This window comes from Crassostrea angulata, chromosome 9, assembly GCF_025612915.1.
Source record: "Crassostrea angulata isolate pt1a10 chromosome 9, ASM2561291v2, whole genome shotgun sequence".
Lineage (NCBI taxonomy): Eukaryota > Metazoa > Mollusca > Bivalvia > Ostreida > Ostreidae > Magallana > Magallana angulata.
Genome location: NC_069119.1, coordinates 14,745,408 through 14,768,675, shown reverse-complemented (window position 1 = coordinate 14,768,675; position 23,268 = coordinate 14,745,408). Strand labels below are relative to the sequence as shown.

Genomic DNA, 23,268 nt, shown 5'->3' with positions numbered 1-23,268 from the left:
TTGAGTCAGGACTAAATTAACCCCAAGGGCAAATACACGTAACACCGCCTATGTCTGCCTCCTGTTTTGATTTGATGTTGAGACAGCATGTCGTTTAATTTGAGCTCCGTACTAATTTCCGATGAAGTTGACCAGAAATGCGTCAAAATTCTTCAAGAAAATGGAATTAAAGTGTTGAAAAATTCCAAGCTCTCAAAAGAGGAACTTCTGAAAGAAATTCCCGTAAGTAACATGTTTTTCGTAAGTTTTCTTTGCTCCCAAAATGGAACATATACTAAAGACCTGAAATACTAATGACCTGAAAGACCTGAAATTTTATGTAATTGATATAGAGGATACTTTTATAAGATTTTGGTCAAATGAAATTACTTTGTGGGGGTTTAAATCATATTTCCAGGTATAATTTTGTTTAAAAAAATATCATAATGATCAGTTATTCAAGCAGAAATATGAAAGACCTGAAAATTTGAATTGACCTGAAAATTTCAGATGACCTGAAATTTATATAATTGATATAAATGATACTTTTATAAGATTTTGGTCTAATGAAATTACTTTGTGGGGGTTTAAATTATATTTCCAGGTATAATTTTGTTTTAAAAAATATCATAATGATCAGTTATTCATTGACAAGCAGAAATGTGAAAGACCTGAAAATTTGAATTGACCTGAAAATTTAAATGACCTGAAATTTTATATAATTGATATAAATGATACTTTTATAAGATTTTGGTCTAATAAAATTACTTTGTGGGGGTTTACATCATATTTCCAATTGTGTTGAAAAATATTATAATGAGCTGTTATTTACGCAGAAATATGAAAGACCTGAAAATTTGAATTGACCTGAAATTTTCAAATAACCTGAAATTTTAAATGATGGATACATTTCTATGTTCTGTGTCAATTTTAATGTCTATTGTTGAGTTTTTATCATATTTCCAGGTATATATGTGTTAAAATATATCAAACCAAAACATGGGCTGTTAGATGACCTACACAACTACACCATCACAAAATTTCAGGTCAGCCCAAATTTTCAGGTCAATTCAAATATTCAGGTTTTTCATATTCCTGTGTAAATAATATATTTTAACACTTATATACCTGGAAATATAATAAAAACTCACAAATAAACATTAAAACTGATACAGAACATATAGAAATGTGTCAATTATATATAATTGCAGGTCAGCCCAGATTTTCAGGTCTTTCGTATTCCTGCGTAAATAATTGATCAGTATAATATATTTTAACACTTATATACCTGGAAATATGATTAAAAACTCACAAATAGACATTAAAACTGACACAGAACTTAGAAATGTTTCAATTATATTTAATTTCAGGTCAGCTCAAATTTTCAGGTCAATTCAAATTTTCAAGTCTTTCGTACTCCTGCATAAATAATTGATCAGTATGATATATTTTAACACTTATATACCTGGAAATATGATAAAAACTTACAAATAGACATTAATATTGACACAGAACATAGAAATGTATCAATCATTTAAAATTTCAGGTCATTTGAAAATTTCAGGTCAATTCAAATTCTCAGGTCTTTCATATTTCTGCATGATACTGGTCATTATGATATTTTTTAAACAAAATTATACCTGGAAATATGATTTAAACCCCCACAAGTAATTTTATTTGATAAAAATCTTAGAAAAGTATCATTTATATAAAATTTCAGGTCTTTCAGGTCATTAGTATTTCAGGTCTTTAGTACGTCCCTCCCAAAATTGTGTTCAGGGGGAGACAACTTCTTTATTATTTAATTTTTTAAAACTTAGATCCGTGCCCAGTTAAATTGTAGGACATGTTAATGTTTTACGTAATGTAGTAGCAGTGAAATAAAGACTATTTACACTTGTGATTATAATATGTTAATTAAATTAATTAGTTTTCGACCTAACAATTAAGTTGCTGACCAGTGACCACCCCCACCCCTAAGGTAAAATGAGAGAATTGCATTGCAATGTTTGTCACTAATGTGTGTACTACAGTCTACAGTATATGCCTACATACAGCTAGCTGCAGGTCTGGAGTAGGGGATTACGATGAATCAGATGAACCTAAATCAATATACATGTAGTAATAGCTCCCCACCACACACTGAAAAGATGAAGATGATTGAACAGCTGTTGACATTAGGCTGACAGACACAATGCTTACGTAACATGTATAATCTGCAGGAAATTGTTAAGTGACTGTACATCGTAAACTTTAACTCTTTCTTCAAGAGTCCAATTGCTTTTGTGTCCCAATTGCCTTTTAGTCCCCTTTTGCTTCGAATTTTGAGGATTAATTGACTTGAACATGAATTCAAGCTCAATATTTTAGTGTCAGTTATGAAAAGTTATAGTTAAAGATCAACGCTTTTACTGTAAATTTAAAAAGTAAAAAAAAATTAAAAAAAACATTGATAGCTCAGGTCTGCATGTGCGCTTTGTAAATTAATACGTATGAACAGGTGCACTAAATTGGCATTTTCTGACATCAGCAAGGGCCTTGTATAATTGCTGATGCAATACTTTCAGACTGCTTGTTTTACAGAACTCTTGAATCATTTTTCAACATATATAAACATGATAAAACATCTTGTAATGTTGTAAACTTTCCAAGTTTGAAATTATTTCATGTTTACAACAAATCAAAATGTTTCGTTCCTGGCGTATTTTACTGTACACAAGTTGCTCTCTTACCTAAATGCCACGATATTAACTGACAACTGTACAAAATTTGATTGCTTCTATATATTAAATGTGTTTAACTGTACATACAATTTGATATCTATTTGTACATACAATTTGCCTGGACATTTTTCAGAATTATGACGGACTCATCGTTCGGTCAGCCACAAAGGTAACTGCTGATGTCATCGCAGCGGGAAAGAAACTGAAGATCATTGGCCGGGCGGGCACAGGGGTGGACAACATTGACTGCAATGAGGCCACCAAAAGGGGAATCATAGTCATGAAGTAAGGGAGCATAACAACCATGAATATTTAGGCCTGTTCAGTAGAGTGGTCTCTTGTGTGCTGCTCAAAATTACCTACCGTTTCCCCAATACAATAATTTTGGCAACTGCTCATAAGTGCACTTTCTCTGCTGGCATATTAAGGCTTCTTGACTTAATTGTTAAAAACTGGTCAAAATTTAACCTCTGGTCAACTCTCCTACGTGTATCCAAATGTTTACTTTGACCATTGATCATTTAAGCAAACCAGTCCAAGTTGCTGTTTTAAGATGTGGGGTCTTGATATTGAATTTTTGTCTCATTTCTTTCTGGGTTCCATTCTACATCAGCTATCCAAAACAGGAAAAAATTTAAAAAAAAAAAAAAAAATATAGGTATTAAGTACAACCTCACTTTATATCACATGACAAATAGAAAATTTTACATGACATGGACATAGTGAAAAAATAAAGTAACATGACCTTCATTTTTGTTTCGGTCATGCACATTAATAAAAATGTGACACTGTTGACAGACTACTGAATGTATCAGGTGATGTTCATGTACCACAGTATGAGCCTTTTTTCGGCACAACCAAAAAACGAAATTTGGCCTCTTTTCCCAATCATGATAAACGTGTCCCCCCTATCTCTCCTCTCTCCAATGAAAGTATACATGTGGATTCTTACCTAAACAAGCTAAAGCACTTGTGCTCATCTTATAAGTCTTGCAGATACTTGTAACTTAAATTAAGCATTTAGTTAACTATATTATAATTAGAGATGAACTGATACATGTAAGAGATGTTAATTTTTTATGAATAGGAATTGTCTCAAAACAAATATGGAAAAAGTTGTTACAGTATATATTAAGGGGGTGGATGTTTTTTTTTGGCCATTTTGGGCTTCATTTGCATCCTTTAGACAAAGAGCTCTGCTACTGATAAAGACATAGGAAAATGTTCAATTTGAAAGCTCAAATATTTGCATTTCTTACTTACTGAATTATAATTTGTGGCCAAAAGTTTTGATAACTAAATGTACCGGTAGATGTTATGGTTAATTTGTTGACAGCCCAGCATCCTTAGATCTACATAAAATCTTTTTTTCCATCTATTTTCAGTACACCTGGCGGGAATACTCTCAGTGCTGCCGAGTTAACCTGTACGCTTATCTGTTGTGTATCAAGGTAAGAATTTTTTACCTGTCTCTGGAACAGGTAAAAATCTGCACACTGCTTGTTCCACGGTGTGTAACGTCTAGAGTGTTGATTTATTACAAGCTATTTTTTATTTATCTCTCAAATTATAATTAGTTATGTAGATTGTGTTGTTTTAGAAACTGCTAGCACCTGCAGATTTACTGCCATCTTAAATTAAGGTGATGCAGTTTATGTGTTACCGTATTTTTCGGGGCATATGTCGATGTGGGGCATAGGCCGAATTGCTAATTTTTAGACAAAATTCAAGAAAAATCCTTAGACTAGCCGAATTGGGGGATAAGCCGATTTTCAATCGATGATTACTATAGTGAAAGTATGACCGCTGATTAAGAAAGTCACCGTATTAAGTATATACTTTCAGAATATCGATGTAGAAAGTCAAAAGAGTAATTAAAGTTATTAAATTTGCTTAACATATATATTTCAAGCAATTTTTAACTGTGTTTTGTGGCTGTTTGGTCTCTTCCGTATTCGTCGGTGTATGGTTGTGTATCGTAATTTTACATAGTGTAAATTTAATTGCAACACCAACCTCCGTGGTTCTGTCTGGTAGAACTAAGTATAATATTTTACCAAACCTTTTATATTTTATTAATACCTTATTGCTAAATCTCATTTAATCTAGTTATACTTTGAAGCTACTTGTAAATACGGGGTATGGCGTCCATTAGCTCAACACGTGGTTTCATATTCAAATAGAGTTATCCCCTGTAATCGCTATGAATGAGAAAACGAAATACCAAACATGAAATAATTAATTTGTGTTCTTTCCGTTAATTAATTAAATAGTGACTTGTCGTTATGCAGAGAAGTTGTAATGTTAAAAACACAGCTAATGCAATGAAGTGTAACGGTGTACACTAGGCTACGTGCCCCCAGGCAGTGTTTTAGTCACGGGTTTCACACCTTTGTATATACACACGACACCAGAATACCGTTATTTCATCCAACAGAAAATTAATTGTAAAAACACATAGCATTTGATTTATTCTACACCCAAGACCAGTGATTCCTACGAACGCAGACATGAAGAATTCACCAAAATTCCGTCATATTACATTCAACCCGGTTTCGTTTTCTTTTTTACTAGGCAATAATAGTTTCCAGGGTTCATACACGAACGTGGGAAAAAATTCTTTTGATTGGGATTGTAAAGAAATACATCGTACAGTACTGTACATTTTATTACTCACGATGTCATTACAAAAATTATCAACGGGACAACTATCGAACAATAGTTCAAATGAATGAAAAAAACCCAACTCTCATAATAAATTGCTACAACAGTACAACGGATAAAAACAGTGGATTTTATATTTTACTGTTAGATTAAAAGACCATTAAGGAGATTTTGTATTTCCAGAAATGTACACAGTGGAGATCGGGCCATGAAAGAAAAGAAATGGTCAGAAAGGAAAGCACTAATGGGATCAGAACTCTATGGAAAGACCCTTGGAATTGTGGGATTAGGTCGCATTGGGAAAGAAGTAGCTCTTAGGATGCAGTCATTTGGAATGAAGGTCTGTCATATGCAATGCAAAATGTTGATGGCTGAGTTTGAAATATAGTGGCTGCCCAGTGTCATCTGCAGAAATATTTAAGAATGATCTAAGATTATGGGAAATATTTGTATTTGAAAAGGTGTAGTACCACAAGATGAACCTCTGCCATTCAGTCAACCGACTGCTTTGCCATTCAGTCACCTTTCAGTCACATTTCAGTTAACTAAATGGCAGAGATTCATCTTGTGAGTTGATTGATTTCATCAATTTGATAATTTTAGTTTGGTAGGAAGTAAGCATAAATACTTGTCATTTACAGTACGAAATGTCTTCTTAATTGTACCATTGGATTTAGAAACATGGGGAATAAAATTCTGTTTTAAAGTTTAAATGTTTTTGTGGGGTTGAGGTAAAAATGTCTTCATGCACCGGTATTAAATGCCATTTTTTTTTTTGGTGAAATGTGACTGTATAAAAAACTAGCCTTCAACATAACTTGCATACACAAGAACAAGTACCTGCATGTAAAAGCATATTTGACTTACTACCTTTGTTTTCATTGTAACTTCAAGTTTTGTCTGTCCGTAGACCATTGGGTTCGACCCAATCATCCCAGCTGAGGTCAGTGCGGAGTTCGGAGTTCAGTCCATGTCTCTGGAAGAGTTGTGGCCCTTAGTTGACTTCATCACCGTCCACACCCCTCTGATTCCTCAAACCAAAAGTAAGAATAACCACAAACCAAAAGTAAGAATAACCACAAACCAAAAGTAAGAATATCCGCAAGGATATCCACAAACCAAAAGTAAGAATAACCGCAAGGATATCCACAAACCAAAAGTAAGAATAACCACAAACCAAAAGTAAGAATAACCGCAAGGATATCCACAAACCAAAAGTAAGAATAACCACAAACCAAAAGTAAGAATAACCTCAAACCAAACATAAGAATAACCACAATACATGTATCTGTGTATGCTCATCATCTTATAGGATAGTAAGCTCAAGGAGTATATTATGATCATTGTTGATGACACTACACTTGTATTTGATTTTACTTAATAAAATCTTTAACAAATTTTAAAATGGATATAGATATGATTTTTTTTTTACATTGGTATGGCTTATTACTACATGTAGTTGTTGAGCTCTTTGGTGAAAAAAATTGTCAGTTTTTTAATGATTACCTGTTACAGGGAAAATATGTGCAAAAACTGAATTAAAATCCAATGCAATATATTTACATTCTACTGTGTTTTTCCATTAAATTCCGTGACGTTTAAATGCCTCTAAATGCAACACCTATTCACTGCGTATGAATTTACGAGTAATTTACATAAGTAGTTCTCAAACAGTGATTTCTATGTTATTTGTTAAAAAATGTATTTCATGAATGTTGTAAAAACACCATGTTTTATAATTATTCAACAAAAAAGTTGACTTTATTGTTTAAAGCACCATTTCAAAGTTATTTATCATGGATTATATTTTCATGCTCGTCGATCTCATCTCAACAGTCTATGTGAAAACCAGTTTAAACCGGTTTTACAAAACAGCTGTTCCTGCTGTTACTTATTCACTCCCTCCATGATCTGCACTTTATATCGATTAATTTAAGTAAACAATTGATTTCTTCAGTAAGGGAATGTAAATATAAGCATTAAATGATTCATTTTTGACGTCGTCGTGTCAATAACTGCCGTCAGGTGAGCAGACAAATTATCACAACGCGCTAACGCGCGTTATTCAATTTGTCTGCTCACCTGACGGCAGTTATTGACACGACGACGTCAAAAATGAATCATTCAATGCTATAATAAAGGAAAAAAACTGCATATGTTTTGTATTGTTTGATTGCATGAATGTAGATTTGTAGAGAGCACGAGCACGTTTATTACAGTCCAATATGGCTTAGTAAAAATTATGCGACAAATTATAAATTTATGTACAAGACAGATCAAGTAATGCTGTTGTTTAGTGATTCAAAGGCTTGCTCATAATTAAGAACCAAAAAAAAAAATGAATTTGCTTAATACATGTACCGGTAATTATATTTTTCTTGTAAACGTAAAGTGTTGTGAATTTCTAAATCAGGAAGTGGCTAAATGACACATTGTAAGAGGATCAGAATTGTTAGTTTTAAGAATATACATTATATAATAATAATAATTATGTTTACATTGTAGATCTCATTAACGATGCAGTGTTTGCCAAATGTAAGAAGGGAGTGAGGGTGATCAATGTTGCCCGCGGGGGCATTATTGACGAGGAGGCCCTGCTGAGGGCCCTGGAGTCAGGGCAGTGTGGAGGGGCAGGTCTGGATGTGTTTACCTCTGTAAGTCACACTGTTTAGATGATACTGAAATATATAGTAGCTAGAGCTCATATTCCTACACAGTTTTATAATTTCAGGCCAAAAAAAAAATTTTGTTTGTATGGAATTGCCTCCCGCCTCATTGAAATGCCCCCCCAGCTGATAAAATTTTATTAGCTTAAAAGTATCTTTTTTTATATGGAGATTTTTTTTTTACCAATTTTTTTATTAAGTTTGAAAAATAAAATTCTCTCCCTCCTGGATCTAGAAACCCCCAGGTGGCAATTCCAAACAAACAGTTTTTTTTAAGATGGCCTCATACAAAGGTTACACATTCATTAGAAACATTATAATAAGCCATTATTAGAGTTAAAATTTGTTGTACTGATTAACGGAAATTCACTAAACTTGCTCTCTTCAATTTGTACTGAACACATATACTATGCAATATTAATGTTTCAAATTGTTTCACCTGTAGGAGCCTCCAGCTGATTTTACACTAGCTCAGCATCCTAAGGTTGTAGCAACACCCCATTTAGGAGCAAGCACTTCAGAGGCCCAAGAGAGGGTTGCTGTAGAAATAGCTGAACAATTTGTGGATCTTGCCAAAGGGAAGAAACTCTTTGGAGCAGTATGTTCTGTAGATGATTCACAGTCTTTAAAAACTATTTTTAAGTATTTTCAATAATGACTACCTTTGTATATTAAAAAGATGTTGTTTGTACCTTAAGAACTAAATTCTTATGATGTCTACATTTTGTATGTGAGCATCTGTATAAAAGGTAGTAATTAAAGTTAACTAATGACAACATATATGACACAGTTGTTTCTTTTTTCTACAGATAAATGCCAATGCCATGACCAATGCTTTATCAGAGGAGTCCAGAGCTTGGGTGACCTTGGGACAGAGGCTAGGTCAGCTTGCAGGGTCAATAGGAGGTCAAGCGACTGACCAAATTAAAGTAACTGCATGTGGTATGTTGTAATGTTAGCATTATAGTTTATACACTCAGTATTACATGTATATAATCATAACAAATCAACGTTATCTAGATTGATAAAAATTGAATAGGGTACAGAACTTCAAATGAAAAATATGGAAAAGACGATAACAAAAATGGTCTGAAATTTTTTATTTTGATGATATGTTCAATAAATAATACAAGAGATCATACTTTCATGAATAACTTTTGCATGTAAATTTTTAGCGTTTTAAATACTGTAAAATTTGATGAAGAATTCGACCAGACTAACATTTTTGCTTCTCTATTAATTCTTCTAGGTGCCTCTCTGAAACAAGCCGGCTCTTACCTTAGTGCAGCTGTACTAGCAGGTTACTTAGCAACAAAACAACAGGCAGGGGGCGATGGTATTATACTGAATTTGGTCAATGCACCTGCCATGGCCAAAGAACAAAACTTACAGGTGAGGATAGATGTAACTATATAAACTTAAAGTTGCATGTAAGTTAACATTAAAAACATAATGCAGTCTTTTTCATTGAATAAACTCAACTTCATTGGATATTGATTTTTGTATAATGACCCTTGAACTTGATGACTGACCTTGAACTTTTACACTAATTTTCTTCGGACATCCTCATTTTTACTCAGTCTTTAATCATTTAGATGGAATGAAAAGTTGAAAATTTTTTTGATTTAAAGGGACATGGTAACGCACAAACCCATGATTCAGCAAATATCGAATTTTTACATGATTTCCACATATTTTATATATCATATGAAAAGATAAACTTTTGAAAAATTACGGTGTGTTCCAAATAAATTAATCAAATTGAAAAGAAAAAAAATAGATTCGCGTGTTGGACCAACACAAAAATATTGAGTTTTCCTTCGGCTTCATAGCCACGCAAGCCCAGGGGAATGTAAATACTGCAGCGTGGCATACATGAGCCAGAAAACTCTCATTGAAACATGAAGTCTACAGGAACTATATGTATTTATTAAGATACATTCTCTATTAATGCATATTTCTTACCACAGACATCAAATAGCTTCCAATTCAAATTCTTTTTTTCCCATTGTAACTATATTTAGACAGAAATGTCAATCACGTGACACTAAACCAATGTCTAAAACAACTCGGTTTGTTTACATGTGCAATTTTCGGATGAGTTTTAATGACCTGTAAATTGATATGTAATGACTTATGATGCTTGAAACCTTCCCTATGATGAAATTTCGAGTAGCTCTTTTTATTTCCGTTGTCATAATCAAAAAGTAAAACATCTATTTTGAGTCACCATGCCACTTTAAGAACAGAATAAAGCAGAAATTTCAAGAATCAATAAACCAAATAAATATAAAAGCCAAAAATTTTCAGTTGTGGTCACACGAGAAAAAAGCTATATAAGGTTCACAGACCTACATACTTTACATTGTATTAGGATAATCTTTTTAATGATTTATTAAACAGAAGGTACATATGTAATATTCAAACAACTTGGAAAAACATTTTATCTTATGAGGAACAAGATTTAACTGAACAATATAATACATGTTTAATTTGAAAGATATTATAAATTATTAACTCTCCATTCCATCAACAGGTGGAAATCTCCAATGTTGATCAATGCTGCAGGCCCTACTCAGCCTGTGTGACTGTTGACCTTGGGGGTGGGTTAAAGGCCACTGGGACCACTTGTAGCGGAGGGGCTGTTCTCCTGTCACTCCAGGGCCAGGATTTCCCTGCCCCCGCCACTCTGTCAGGGACCACTGTGGTTTTCTCCGCCGCTGACAATGCCCAGCTACTCTCTGCTGTATCTGGTGAGTTAAGAGGACTGAATATTCATTGCTATGTATCTATCTCCTATAAAAAGAAGAGCTTTGTAAAAGGAAAAAAAAAAAACCTTAATATTAAAGCTTCAAGTTTTAATTTCAGATTACTGTAAACGGATTACATTTGGCTGTGTATTCTATTTAGTTTTTTTGGCAAAATGCGGCTTCCACTAAATGAAGTACATTGCTAAATGCCATGCATATATAGGTATTAGAATAGTCACATTCAGGAATATGCTAATTCAAATCCACCAACTTGTTCAAAAACTTTTTTCTGACAAATATCATACATGTCAAATATAATACGTTTACAGTAAATGTTTTTTTCAACTGAATAACTCTGGGGTAGCTATTGGCAGCTAATGGCATATCAAAAATTTTAAGTAAATACCTTGTGGTTAAATCTTTCAGTAGTCGAAAAATTATTTTGATACTAAGGGAAGGTAACTCTGGTGAAGTTATTGAATTTAGTAATTAAAGTTGCATTTCACCTACATGTAGTGTAAATGCAGTGAATTTGTAAGACTATTGTGGCTTCATTGTTTTGCCAACGCCCACTAATTCTCTCCTAGCTAGTAAGTTTTATGTAATGGAAGCTAGAATATATTATCCTTGTGGGAGGATAGCTTTGGTAGTAGAGAGTACATCCATGAGAGTAATTCAAATTTTTACCACTAAGAGCAGATAACTCTGGTAGAGTTATTCAGATATTAATAATATTGATGGGAGAGTACATTCAACTTAACTGCATTATTACTGTATAAACCAAAAGGATTATTTCTACCTCTAATTTATATTTGCCCCATCTGTCTTCTTACTTCGAGCACACGTTTAAACAGAAAATTAGATGTCATTGAACAGAACAATGAAAAACCAATTTAAATCATGTAAAAAGGGCTGAAAACACAAATGTGATGAGTAAAAATAGCAGTTTAGTAATTGCTTTTTTAAACCATCTCGTTCAAATGAGATTCAGGAGGTTTGATGGTTGATAAATTACCTACATACATGTATACATCAGACTTACATGTACATGTACCTCAGAATGTTGGTAAAAAGATTTTACCTATAAACTAGTATTAAGTGAATATATTCAAATATTTTAGCTAAAAATTTAAATATTTTCTATATCCTGCTCATTTTTTTAAGGAGATCATAATAATCTAAAATTGGACATCACCATTCAACCCTCTTTATCAACCCATCTCATTCGAACAAGTTTTTGATATAGAAAATTTAAAAATAAAATTAATAAAAAAATCTTCAATAATAATATATGTTTTTTTTTTAGAAAATTCAACAATATTTTTATTACTTGATTTTTTTATAGGTGCTTTTGTAGGGGAAAACGTGACCAGTCTAACCCTGTCAGCTGCTGGGGGTGGAGATAGGTGGGGTGTGGTGAACTTCTTAGCCCCGCCCTCCCAGAAAAGTATAGACAACTTGAAGGGCGTGGTCAAAGCCATGAGTGCTATTTCATTTTAATGAAAGATAATTTTATCATAGACCTACGCATTAGTAAAATTACTTTGATGCCTAAAAAATTTGGCATACATATGCAAAGTATACATGACACCTTAATTGTTACCACTCAATGTTTTGTGCATTTATGAATGTGAAAGGTTTTTAACGAGAGAGATAAAAACCCATTTAAATTCGTTGAATGTTCTTTAGAGGCCTACTGAATTGCACATGTATAATTGATTTGAAGTTATGGAAATAAAATTGAATTTAGACATTTTTGCATCTTGGCTGGGTTATGTGTTTGATTAAGCTGAATTTAAATTTGATACATGACAAGCAGATAAAGAAAAATGCATGACTTCAATTTTAGACAATCATGCTCTAAGCCCTTGCAGTTAAAGATGGTGTCTCCAGAAGTCAGGTTGTATTTTAAACACGTTTTCTGAGAACTAAAGATCACGACGTTAAATGCATAATGCATCTTTAAATGCGGTAAAAATACTAAGCTTGCGAGCATGGCGAGTGCATGAATTTTTATACATGTATTATGAATTTATCGGACGCTTTCACAGAACTGAACTAACTACATATATGAATCTTGAAATTAAAGCGAGTGAAAAAATGAGCAAGAGTGAAAAATGACACGGATTTGTTCTATCAGTTCGCTCGTAGTTGTGTCAATGTTTGAAATGTATTGCAATGCATCATTATTTGTTGATGCAACAGTTCATACAATCGATGAGAGATGACGAATCCGAAAGCTTTTTGCCAAGTTGGAAAAACCAATTTTTCAAAATACGAGTACATGATTATTGAAGGTACAACTACTTGGAAGTATAAATCACGTTAGTCCATGCTGAAACGACAAGCCATAATTGTGTTAATATGAAAAGTTTATTGTTTAGACAAACCTATTTTGGTTGAAAACGTTTCATTTGCCACAAGTCATATTCATTTATAAACAATCTTGTTGCATCACTCGAGGTGACATTACATAATTTGAAGTTCATGAATGTTGTTCAAATGTTAAAAAAAAAAATATTGGCAACACACCTGAAAGTTAGTCTGAACAAAGGTAAACCAGAAGATCTATATCTTTTAGGCATACGTCGCGACGGAGAGAAAAACAACCTTAACCTACAGACGGTTGTAAAAAAAAAACATTACCTACTTTCAAAATGTAAGGTCAGGATTTAGTTCTAATTTATAGATCAGACACCTAGCCACTGGGGGACAGTTGGAAGGGGAATTGCGCCGGCCCTCAATTCGTTTCTTTTTTTATATAGAAAATGTACCCTTTTTCACATATATCAGTATGTACTAACATTAAAAAGTACAAGACAATTGGTTTCTCGTTTAAAAAAGACACTGCGCCTGTAAATAAAGATTCTATGATAATCTAGTGCTTTTTTATACGGAATAAGAAATAATTTTCTTCTATACTATGCTACAGAGTATTTTTTTCTGAAAATAGAGACCAAAGTCTTTGTATTTCCTGAATTTTCTCTAACTCTATAATTTGTTTGAGTGTTTCTTTTTTATTATGGAGTCTGAATGGTAAAAAAAACCATCAGATCTGCCGAAAATGTTTAGAGACAATTTTTAAAGCTATTATTAATTTTTTACGTAAAAAGAAATTCGATAGCTCTCCTAAGCTGCAGGTCTGTAGCCCCCGGTTTGAAAATATTCGGATGGAGGACCGTTAAAAAAATTGTTTCAAACCTGCAGCTTAGCTTTCCTTTCCAAGGAGATTTTGATAAAAATAGTGTAAACTGGGCGGGACCATCTAGCCCTTGTAAGGGGTATTTTCTATATAACAATCTAAAAGTTAGGTGGAAATGTTGGTCGTGAGTATTATTTATCCACATTTTGACAGATTTCGTATCGCAACAGTGGGTAAAGGCAATGCATGTCTGTTGGTTCGGGTTATTACAGGGGTTAGATCTTGTGCAAGTAACTTTTGTAAGCAATAAATACATGAAGTTTCATACAATGGTTTTAGAAGTTTAGAGAAGAAATCGGAGAAGACTCGCCTTGACCGACTTTCCAGAGACGTGTCAGGCATGTTCAATTAAACGAACAAGCACGTTTAAAACACTTCTTTAGATTTGAACGATATAAAACAATTTAAAATTTTGTTTTCAAATCATGATGCTATCAATTTCGTTGTTTTGTACATATCTCAATTTCATATTTTGATTGCTACTTTATTGATGGGTTGTTTGTGATATCACATTATAAAAGTTGTTATTCCATATACACCAGGATACACACATAATACGATAGGATGAGCATACACGACTGGATTTTAAACGATTCGCAAGATAAACGTAGAATATTCTTAAACGATCATCACGATTAGCCTGGGAAAACATGACAATTTTATTAAACAAACGTACGAAACAGATTTTTTTTTTAATAAAATACTACCGAGTGATCAAACATAGTGCTTAGCGGCATTAATAAAACATTTATAATTGAACAGGTTGGCCGGTCACCAAAAGATTAGTTCGACGTCTAATACCACAAGAAAAACTGTTCAAAAGTTAAAGATTTAATTATTTAACCACAAAATGTTGTACGATGTATAATAAAGATAACCATTTTTGTAAAAAAAAAAAAAAAAAATTATTTCACTCATTAAAATGTTTAGAATATGGGTTCAAAGAACATAGTACCGGGAAAATGAACAGTTTTACAACCAGAAATATGACAAATGTTAATCAAATAATGAACATTACTATTTCATTACAATTTAATTTTTAATTTATTTGATTTCGATGTTTTTATATTTTTTTCACAGAGAGAGAGAGAGAGAGAGAGAGAGAGTGTGTGTGTGTGTGTGTGTGTGTGTGTGTGTGTGTGTGTGTGTGTGTGTGTGTGTGGTAAATATAATGAACAGTATACGAAATCAGATTAATAGCATATCCAGTTTTTTGTAGCAACACATTGCGTCCTGTACTTTTCAGAACGAAGGTTTGTAACAATACATTGTCAGAGAATTAAACCATGAATTAGGTGCGTTTTAGCACCAAACAACATTTAGATATAAACAAACTTCTGTAATGTAAGGTCAACTCTTATCTCGATTGATTGCATATAGAAAATAAAAACACTGTAAAATACTCGATCCAGTGAATAATCTTATTGTCGTTTAACTTTAATTTTTGCTTTAATAATGAAATACAATAACTTATACCGATATTCAATATATTGTAATGAATCGTTATTGACAGCAAGCAATGATCAGTAAAAAGCTTTGAAATCAAGTACCATATTGTAAGATCGTGAAATAAACAGTTCTACTCTTTTTAAAGACGATTTGTTTTTCTTTTTCTTTTTTTTTATATGCAACTTTTTGTCAAGTCATAATGCCTCATTAACTTAGAAGTCTTTTTGACCCCTAATGTAATGTTCAAACATTCGTTTTTTTTCTATGAAATTATTGTCTATAACAAGAGATCAAGGTTATGAAAAAAAACCCACGTTGGTTGATTACTTTAAAATCATTTAAATTTGTAGGGGCCAATTTTCGTGGATTGCTTTTATAAATATTTCACAGGTTCGTGGGGACGCAATTTCGTGTATTCTCTTATACCTAGAAAAGGAAATATGACTTTATAGCCCTTATTTATTAATTCGTGGAGGATGTAAATTCTTAGATAAGAGGTACCCACGAATTCCACGAAAATTGAGCCACCACGAAATCTAACGATTCCACAGTATTTTATACAGTCATGTCTATCAATAAGCCGTTTTTGGTTCAGTTTCAGTCAGATCTTGCCCTGTTTTAAAGTGTTTTTTAAAGGGGGAAAAATGAAAATGTAGCTATTATTTACACAAAAAAACCCCAAATATTTTAAAAGTCTCTATAAATAGTTACTTGATGATCAAACTTCGACAAGGGTAAATGTTACTTCTAAAAAAAATGCATTTTCCCGCATTTAAATCTTTAAAACAAGGGACATTCTTTATTAGTTTTTTAAATAGAAAATACATCCGCAATCGTCGCCAACAATGAAATTTACATTAAAACTTTTTCGCTGTGGACGACGGCTTTGGACATTATCCACTCCGAAGAACCAAGGGGTGAAAATAAAACGGGGGCAAAGATTTCTTTGTATACGGTGGTAGTATGTTTGTTGTCTTGAAATACATAACAAATAACAATTTCATACCTAAACTAGTTTTATTTTTGTTTTACCTGCCGCAAGCAAAATTCACGCTGCTATACTAGTATTAGACACTTTATCATGCTTTTGAAGTAAAGCAAATATCCCTATGGCAAAGCAGTTGGATGGCGAGACATCATTAACTTTCCGTTACAAAGCATACTAGCTGATTTCTAAGAAATGAAGAAAACTAGGTTTAAGATACAACATAAACTCTCAGTTACAAATGATTTGATTCTAAGAATTAAAGTAAAGAAGTAACGCCAAAACAATTTAATTTACTTAGTAAACAGCAAGAAAGAAGCATTTAATATATTTTAATTTGTTCTACAGATAGTAAGATAGTCACGTTCTATGACAATTCAGGCACGTAGCAACGGGGGGGGGGGGGGGGGGTGTGCAGGGGGTGCCTACCCCCACCCCCAAATTTTCTTAAATTTAAATATTTAGGTATAAAAATTGAATTTTTATGGATTTGCCCCCCCCCCCCCCTTGTTTGGGAAAATGTTATAAATTGGAATGAAAATAAGGAATTTAAGAGTGAAATTGAAGTTAAAGACATACTTTGATGCTATGTGCCTGCAATTGTATATAATTTGTATTATGATCAGAACGTGTTTACACCCACTGTTTATAATATACATGTATGTAATAAAATATGTTTAAACCAACCACACTTGTTCATTACAATATACAAATGTACAGAAACAATTATGATATTATTTTACAAGCATTGTGATAACAGTCACACCTGCTACATTAGTTTAAGAATTATACAGGATAACGATTAAAATGCTCTAATACCATGTATGTATATACTATGCTCAAATTTTTCGGCTAACGCCTCCATGTAACATGTTGCCCTTTGTTAGAATCCTATTATATCATGAAGAATATGTGAAGTTGAAATACTGTAAATTTTCTATCAACAACGATGTTTAGTCGATTAGTTAGTTTTTTCATTGGAACATGTGGTCTTTTATACATCTCTTTTTCTGCCCACGATTTTTTCAATTGCACTAAGTGCAAAGATCGAGGTATATAATGCACTGTAGTTATGTAAAATATTTTGTCACATTAAATTCTCAAAACTTTATAAAAAATGATTTACAAGGCAAATTCTCTGGCATTTTATTGGTCGAAAATAGTATGTTTTCCCACGACTTTTGCACGCAACGTTTAAAATATAGAGCATTAGACTGACGTACTAGGTAATAAAAACAGTAACTGCATTGTTTTAAAAGTGGTATTATTTATGAATGGGTCTTGTATCATACTAAACTGGTAACGTAGTCCGCGATGATGTTTCATAATTGCAATCCAAAAACGTGAAACAAGAAACTGATTTGAACTCTTACTGGTATATGTGAAATACGAAAGATAAAAAGTAAACTTAGAGCTAAATTGGTCAGAGGTTTTGCACAGTATCCTGCGTAGTTCATGTACAGCATCTATCAGGTACAGTGTCATGTGTATACCGCTTAAAATGTAGTTGTTTAATTTTTTTTCCAGAGAATCAAAAGGTGAGACCTATTGCTAGAAATATTGATTGATAAAACCGTTTGATTAAGAGGACCGTGGCCAGTTCTAGATTATACAAGACTTAGTATATAATTATAGACAGACTAATCTGCAGAGATGTAGGAAAATTTGATAAATTCAACAGACCAATCTGCAGAGATGTAGGAAAATTTAATAAATTCAAACGTAAATAATGTGGAATGTTTACCACTAAAACCATTTTACAGCTAAAATAATCATTTACTAAATTTGTTGACTATCCTGCCTCCTTTAATATATTGTAATTTCATCGGAAATGCCTAAGTACAGTTGGAATAATGTCAACGAGATACCCATTTGGACGTTTCCGTAATGGTACAGGAAACGTAAGCAGTAAACAGTCTTTTTTCGAGTGTTTGATGATTATCCAATTTGTTTTGTTATCATACATTCAGTATCCAAAGCCTTTCCTAGGATGACATGAAGTGGTTAAACAGTATTTATATTTTTTTATATCATTGACTGAAAATATATCAAAATGGGATAAGATTTGTCTTTTTCATTTCATATCAGATGTATAAGAAAATCTGGGTAATTGTTTATTTAATTAGTTCGTTTTACAAACATGCGCACTTCGATGTTTAAACAGATGTAGTCAACTGTACAAAGAAACTTGATATATAAACTTGTTTAGATTGCCTTTCTCATTGAGCAAGCATTTCAAACAACTGCAGATCTGCCTGCAAAGAGTATGCACAGCCTATAACGAAAAGAGTGTTTATAATAGAGAAGAAAAACAGCCGTCACTGGTGAGTTTCAATATTAAGATGGCTGGATGGTCCTGAAAGTTTTAAGGCTATATTTACCTTCTTAATACGAAGAGCTCTTATTTTTTGAATTTTATCCTCAATAAGCTTTAGTTTATGGCCAAAATTATAATTTGTCAAAATTTAAGGTTAATCTGATGTTCATTTTGTTGAACACTTCCGCTCTTTAAACGATTTAAAAAGAAAAAAAAACACGTTGCAAATGTACTGAAAGTATTCTTTTAAAACTGTATTGCAGCAATAATTCCTATAGAAATGCCAATCAGCACTTAAGCGTTCTAATTCTTCATGAATTATAGACCACTTACAAGCATAGTGTAAATAGTTTAGTTGTTAGGGTTTTTTTTTATTGTACAAAATACAACATGCAGGGAACCCTAAAAAATATAAAAAGAAAATTAAAAAAGAAAGAGAAGAAAACCGCAGTCTTGCATTTAATCTTTTTAGTCGATTAACCCAACGTTTCTATTTTTTAGGCCACCTGCTTTCTGTTACGTAATAAAACCTGATAACCTGCAATCAACTTGAGCTTTCGTTGAGGAAAACATTCTGCTGTGACTCTGGGGGTAAGTTGTTTGAAAAAGTCTTTCTTTAATACTGTTGCTACATAGTTTTCTAGCCTAGCAATTCGGAATATCACTGTCTTGTATACAAAGTTATCTATCGGTATAACTTTGACACATATTAATAGCAATGCGTAGCAAAGTTTTACTATCGAGTTCTCGCATTATCTCGATCTTTATAAAAAATACTACAGGGGGAAATAAATTCAAGCCTCGTTACGTACACTTAAATACATATGTACACTACGTAGCCAATTGCACTGGTTTGTATAATTGTGAATGACTTTTGTTCGTGCGTTTATCAGTGGAGCAAATGCGAATGTGATTTTACTAAATTGATAGGGTTTTTATGATCACTTCAGATAAGAAGTTTTTTGCAAGAATTTTCTAATCAGAAGTACGTTAGATTCTCTTCTGTAGAGACCTTACGATTTTCTGACCCAGATTGTGAATGTAATTTCCGGGGAAAACACACTACACCACCTGTTAAAATTTAATGTGTTTTTTTTTCTTTTAAAGACTAAAGCAACAGTCAGAAAACGTGACATCCTATTAATAAGTATTCATAGTCATTGACTATTTACTAAAAACTCGTTTTCGACAAAGCAATCCGATGGTTACATGTATGTGTTCATATGAAGTTGTTTGGGTATCAATTAAACTATCAAATATGTATTATGAAACCTTTACACATGTAGCGCGTCTTCTAAAATAGTTTTAATACTTTGTTATCAAACATTTGGTTATTGAATAAGTAATATCATATTTTAAGGAACATTCGAGTTGTTTCTATATCGCTATTTCTATCGCTCTCCCTTTCCATCTCTCTCTTTTTTCGGACAGAACCGTGTGTCTAAATAAATGGGATGATTCATAAACTCTGGTTTATACTGTAAATTCCTTATATTACGCGAGTACTTAATTCCGCGATCCCGCTGGTTTCTACCAAATCGCGAGAATATAAAATCGCGAACGTTGAACTTTTCTCCTTATTTCTTATAGTTTTCAACTCTCAGAAAATAATGGCGAGATTTTAAAATCCGCGAAGGATGCTTCTCGCGATTTTACGCGGATATTAATTCCTCGCGTTTAATTAGGAATTTACAGTATGTTATAATTCTATAAACTATTGTAGTTTTATTCGCCAAAAACAACTCGTCATTGAATGCATGGAGATTGGTGCAGAAGGTACTCTATGAGTTCCTTTTTTCTTAAGAGCAATTAAACACAGTTACTTTGACGTTTTCTTTGTTGTTTCATATTTCGAGATGGAAAAATATTTTTTTTTTGGAAAAAGATACATTAGTCATAATTAAGAGCACTTTAAAGCAAAAATCAGAACCTCAAATACCCCAAATGTACGATGGAAAAAGAATAGGAAAAAGTAGTTAACACTAACTACCGTTAAACATTTTTCTTAGAATTGAACTGGCATCTCTAGTAGGACATTTTGTGTTTTACGCAATGTTTTGTTGTTAGGGTTACTTGTCATTGCTGTCATCTTGCACATGATTCTTTTTTTTTTTACTTCAGAGCTCGGTTATCTGGCCAAGAAAAAATCTTTATTGAAAGAAAGCATTAGTTTTCTCATTTCCCACTAACCTCACTTTGAACAGCTGTGCTATTTAATGCAAAGTAATTACGGGCTTACTCCGATTTACTCAACTGAGGGCACACTGGCTGCCATTAAGTATATGCACACGGAACGCCACAGAATGACTTAATAACTTTTTTTAAATCGGGTGTATAATATTGTCTTCCTCAAAACATAAAAGAAATCCCCAAACCTTGTTGTTTGATACTGTGTTTCAGAATTTTATGCTGCCTGTAATTGGCTGCACAAAATTTGGCGACAGTGGTATTTATCAATGAATGCAGAACAATATGTCTGATACACGCCCGGTGTTTGAGCACGGTATAAAAAGACAATATGTTTGGTATTCAGCAGTGGCTAAACAACTGTAACAACCCATGTCTAGCAACATGTTGTTATATTTTGATGATAAACACACACCCTCCTCCAAGGTTTGGTTAATGTGTATCTTTGGCACAAAGAAATTAGTAATCGTTGAATGTAGAATGCGTACAATTTGTATGATGCTCATGCAAATATAAATCCCAACGAAAGGTACAATGAAGTGTAAACTGAACTAAAAAATGGACACCGAAAAAATAATAATCGCTGTACTGTTTTTAGAGCATGTGCAGGGGAGAGGTATGCTTGTAGGTGTGGGTAAATATTGTGACCCCCGTATATACATGTACAATGAATGATATACAACCAGAATTGTAATATTCTAAAACGTCATACATATAGATATCTGCGGTAATAGTAAATTCCAGTGTGCTGAATAAACTAGCAATGACAAATGTTGCATTATTCTGCAGGCAATTACTTGTTACTATCGCTTTTTTGGTCAGCTACTATCTTTGTTAGATTTTTTTAACCTCAGATATGCATACTCTTAATTGTGGGAAGGAACTCCTGGAAAACTGGGGAAAAAGTTACTCTACTCTGACGCCAATCATTTTAGGCGATAAAAAGTGATTTTGCAATTCAAGACAATTAACCAAATTTATGAAACATGACGGGGATATGTTTTCAGTGTGTGTCTTTTACTTAAAAAACGAAATAAAGCTGTTATTTGAAATCAGTAATAAGTGCATGCAATTTTGGGCAAGGTTTCACTTAAATTTTTTTTTTACCATATATAAACAATCAACTGAATTGGAAGACATGCAACTTTTAATATGTTTATATTAATTATATTTTTAAAGTTTAATTAAGTACGTTTTTAGTATTTTTTTTACTAAAAAAATATCATACTGTGAAATAGAATATTTAATTAAGTTTAATATTTGTTACATACTAGTAGGGGTATCTTTACATAGTTTACAAGTCTCCTAACCATGCATACAATTCTGACTTGACACTATAAAGGATGCGACTACACAAGTTTATGATCCTAAATTGAGACGCTATCATTAATATTGTATGAATGGAAAGAGAAAAGAATGCAATGTGCTATTCGCTACTGATGACATGTACAAATACAACTCGACCATAAGTCTGTCTGTGATCATTTTGAGATATAATTGATAGATAAAGTAAACTTTCATATTACATGAATTTTTCCAGGTTTCTTGTTCTATGTCATGTTAATTGTTTACATTTAACAATTGGTAAATACGAATGAAAATAAACATTTGAAATATATTAGGTACAATGTATTCTTATTGCCAATAACTTGTCTACATGTTCAGAAAAGGGTTTTCTTTTTTTTAAATTGAGGCAAAAATGACAAATATTCTTTAAATACATATTTGCCATCAAAAAGAGACATTTTAATGCAAAGCGAATATTGAGTTAACAATGATTGAAATCATATAAAAATAGTAGTTTCTGGTAGTTTCAACACGAGGAGTTTAGTTTTAAACTGCTAGGCCTATACACAAGTGTTATCCACCCTCTATAGAACTAGTTTGGTGATATGAGAAAGAAGAGCTCGTTCCTCCCATTCATAAAACCTCGGCAATATAGAATTACGTAAATAAGTTACAGTCATGCGATTCGTTTGCTTATATTCGAAGCACCTATGAGACATGTATAAGTGTCTTCTCTTATGATAAGGTTTTTTTTATGTAAGACTTCCGTGTTTTCGAAGATAACAGCATCTTATAACACATAGAATAGATTAGTGCAATTTCTTTTAATTTAAAAAAAAATCATAGAAAGAATGTTTAATATTGAATTTCAATAACCAAAAAAATTAAAACCTACATTTTAGCTTTCCATTCCTTTCCTTTTTTAATATAGGAAACAATTATTTGTGAAATTAAATTTAATATTAGTTAACATCACTTGGCAACAGGGGTAATAAATAAAAAAAAGTCAAATTCCGCGAATGAGTGTAGAAAATAAAGAAAGGAGCAAGAAAAATATAT

The 23,268-nt window shown here is 32.6% G+C and overlaps 1 protein-coding gene across 1 annotated transcript; it reads left to right on the top strand.

Moving 5' to 3' along the window:
- On the top strand, positions 1-12,545 carry LOC128164276 (D-3-phosphoglycerate dehydrogenase-like). Its single transcript, XM_052828049.1, has 11 exons — positions 1-222; positions 2,836-2,987; positions 4,088-4,153; positions 5,550-5,706; positions 6,277-6,409; positions 7,872-8,020; positions 8,478-8,630; positions 8,842-8,974; positions 9,282-9,424; positions 10,569-10,785; positions 12,128-12,545. Exons 1-11 carry the CDS (start codon positions 88-90, stop codon positions 12,280-12,282), a joined length of 1,593 nt encoding a protein of 530 aa, XP_052684009.1. The 5' UTR covers positions 1-87; the 3' UTR covers positions 12,283-12,545.
- The last annotated feature ends 10,723 nt before the right edge of the window (positions 12,546-23,268 follow it).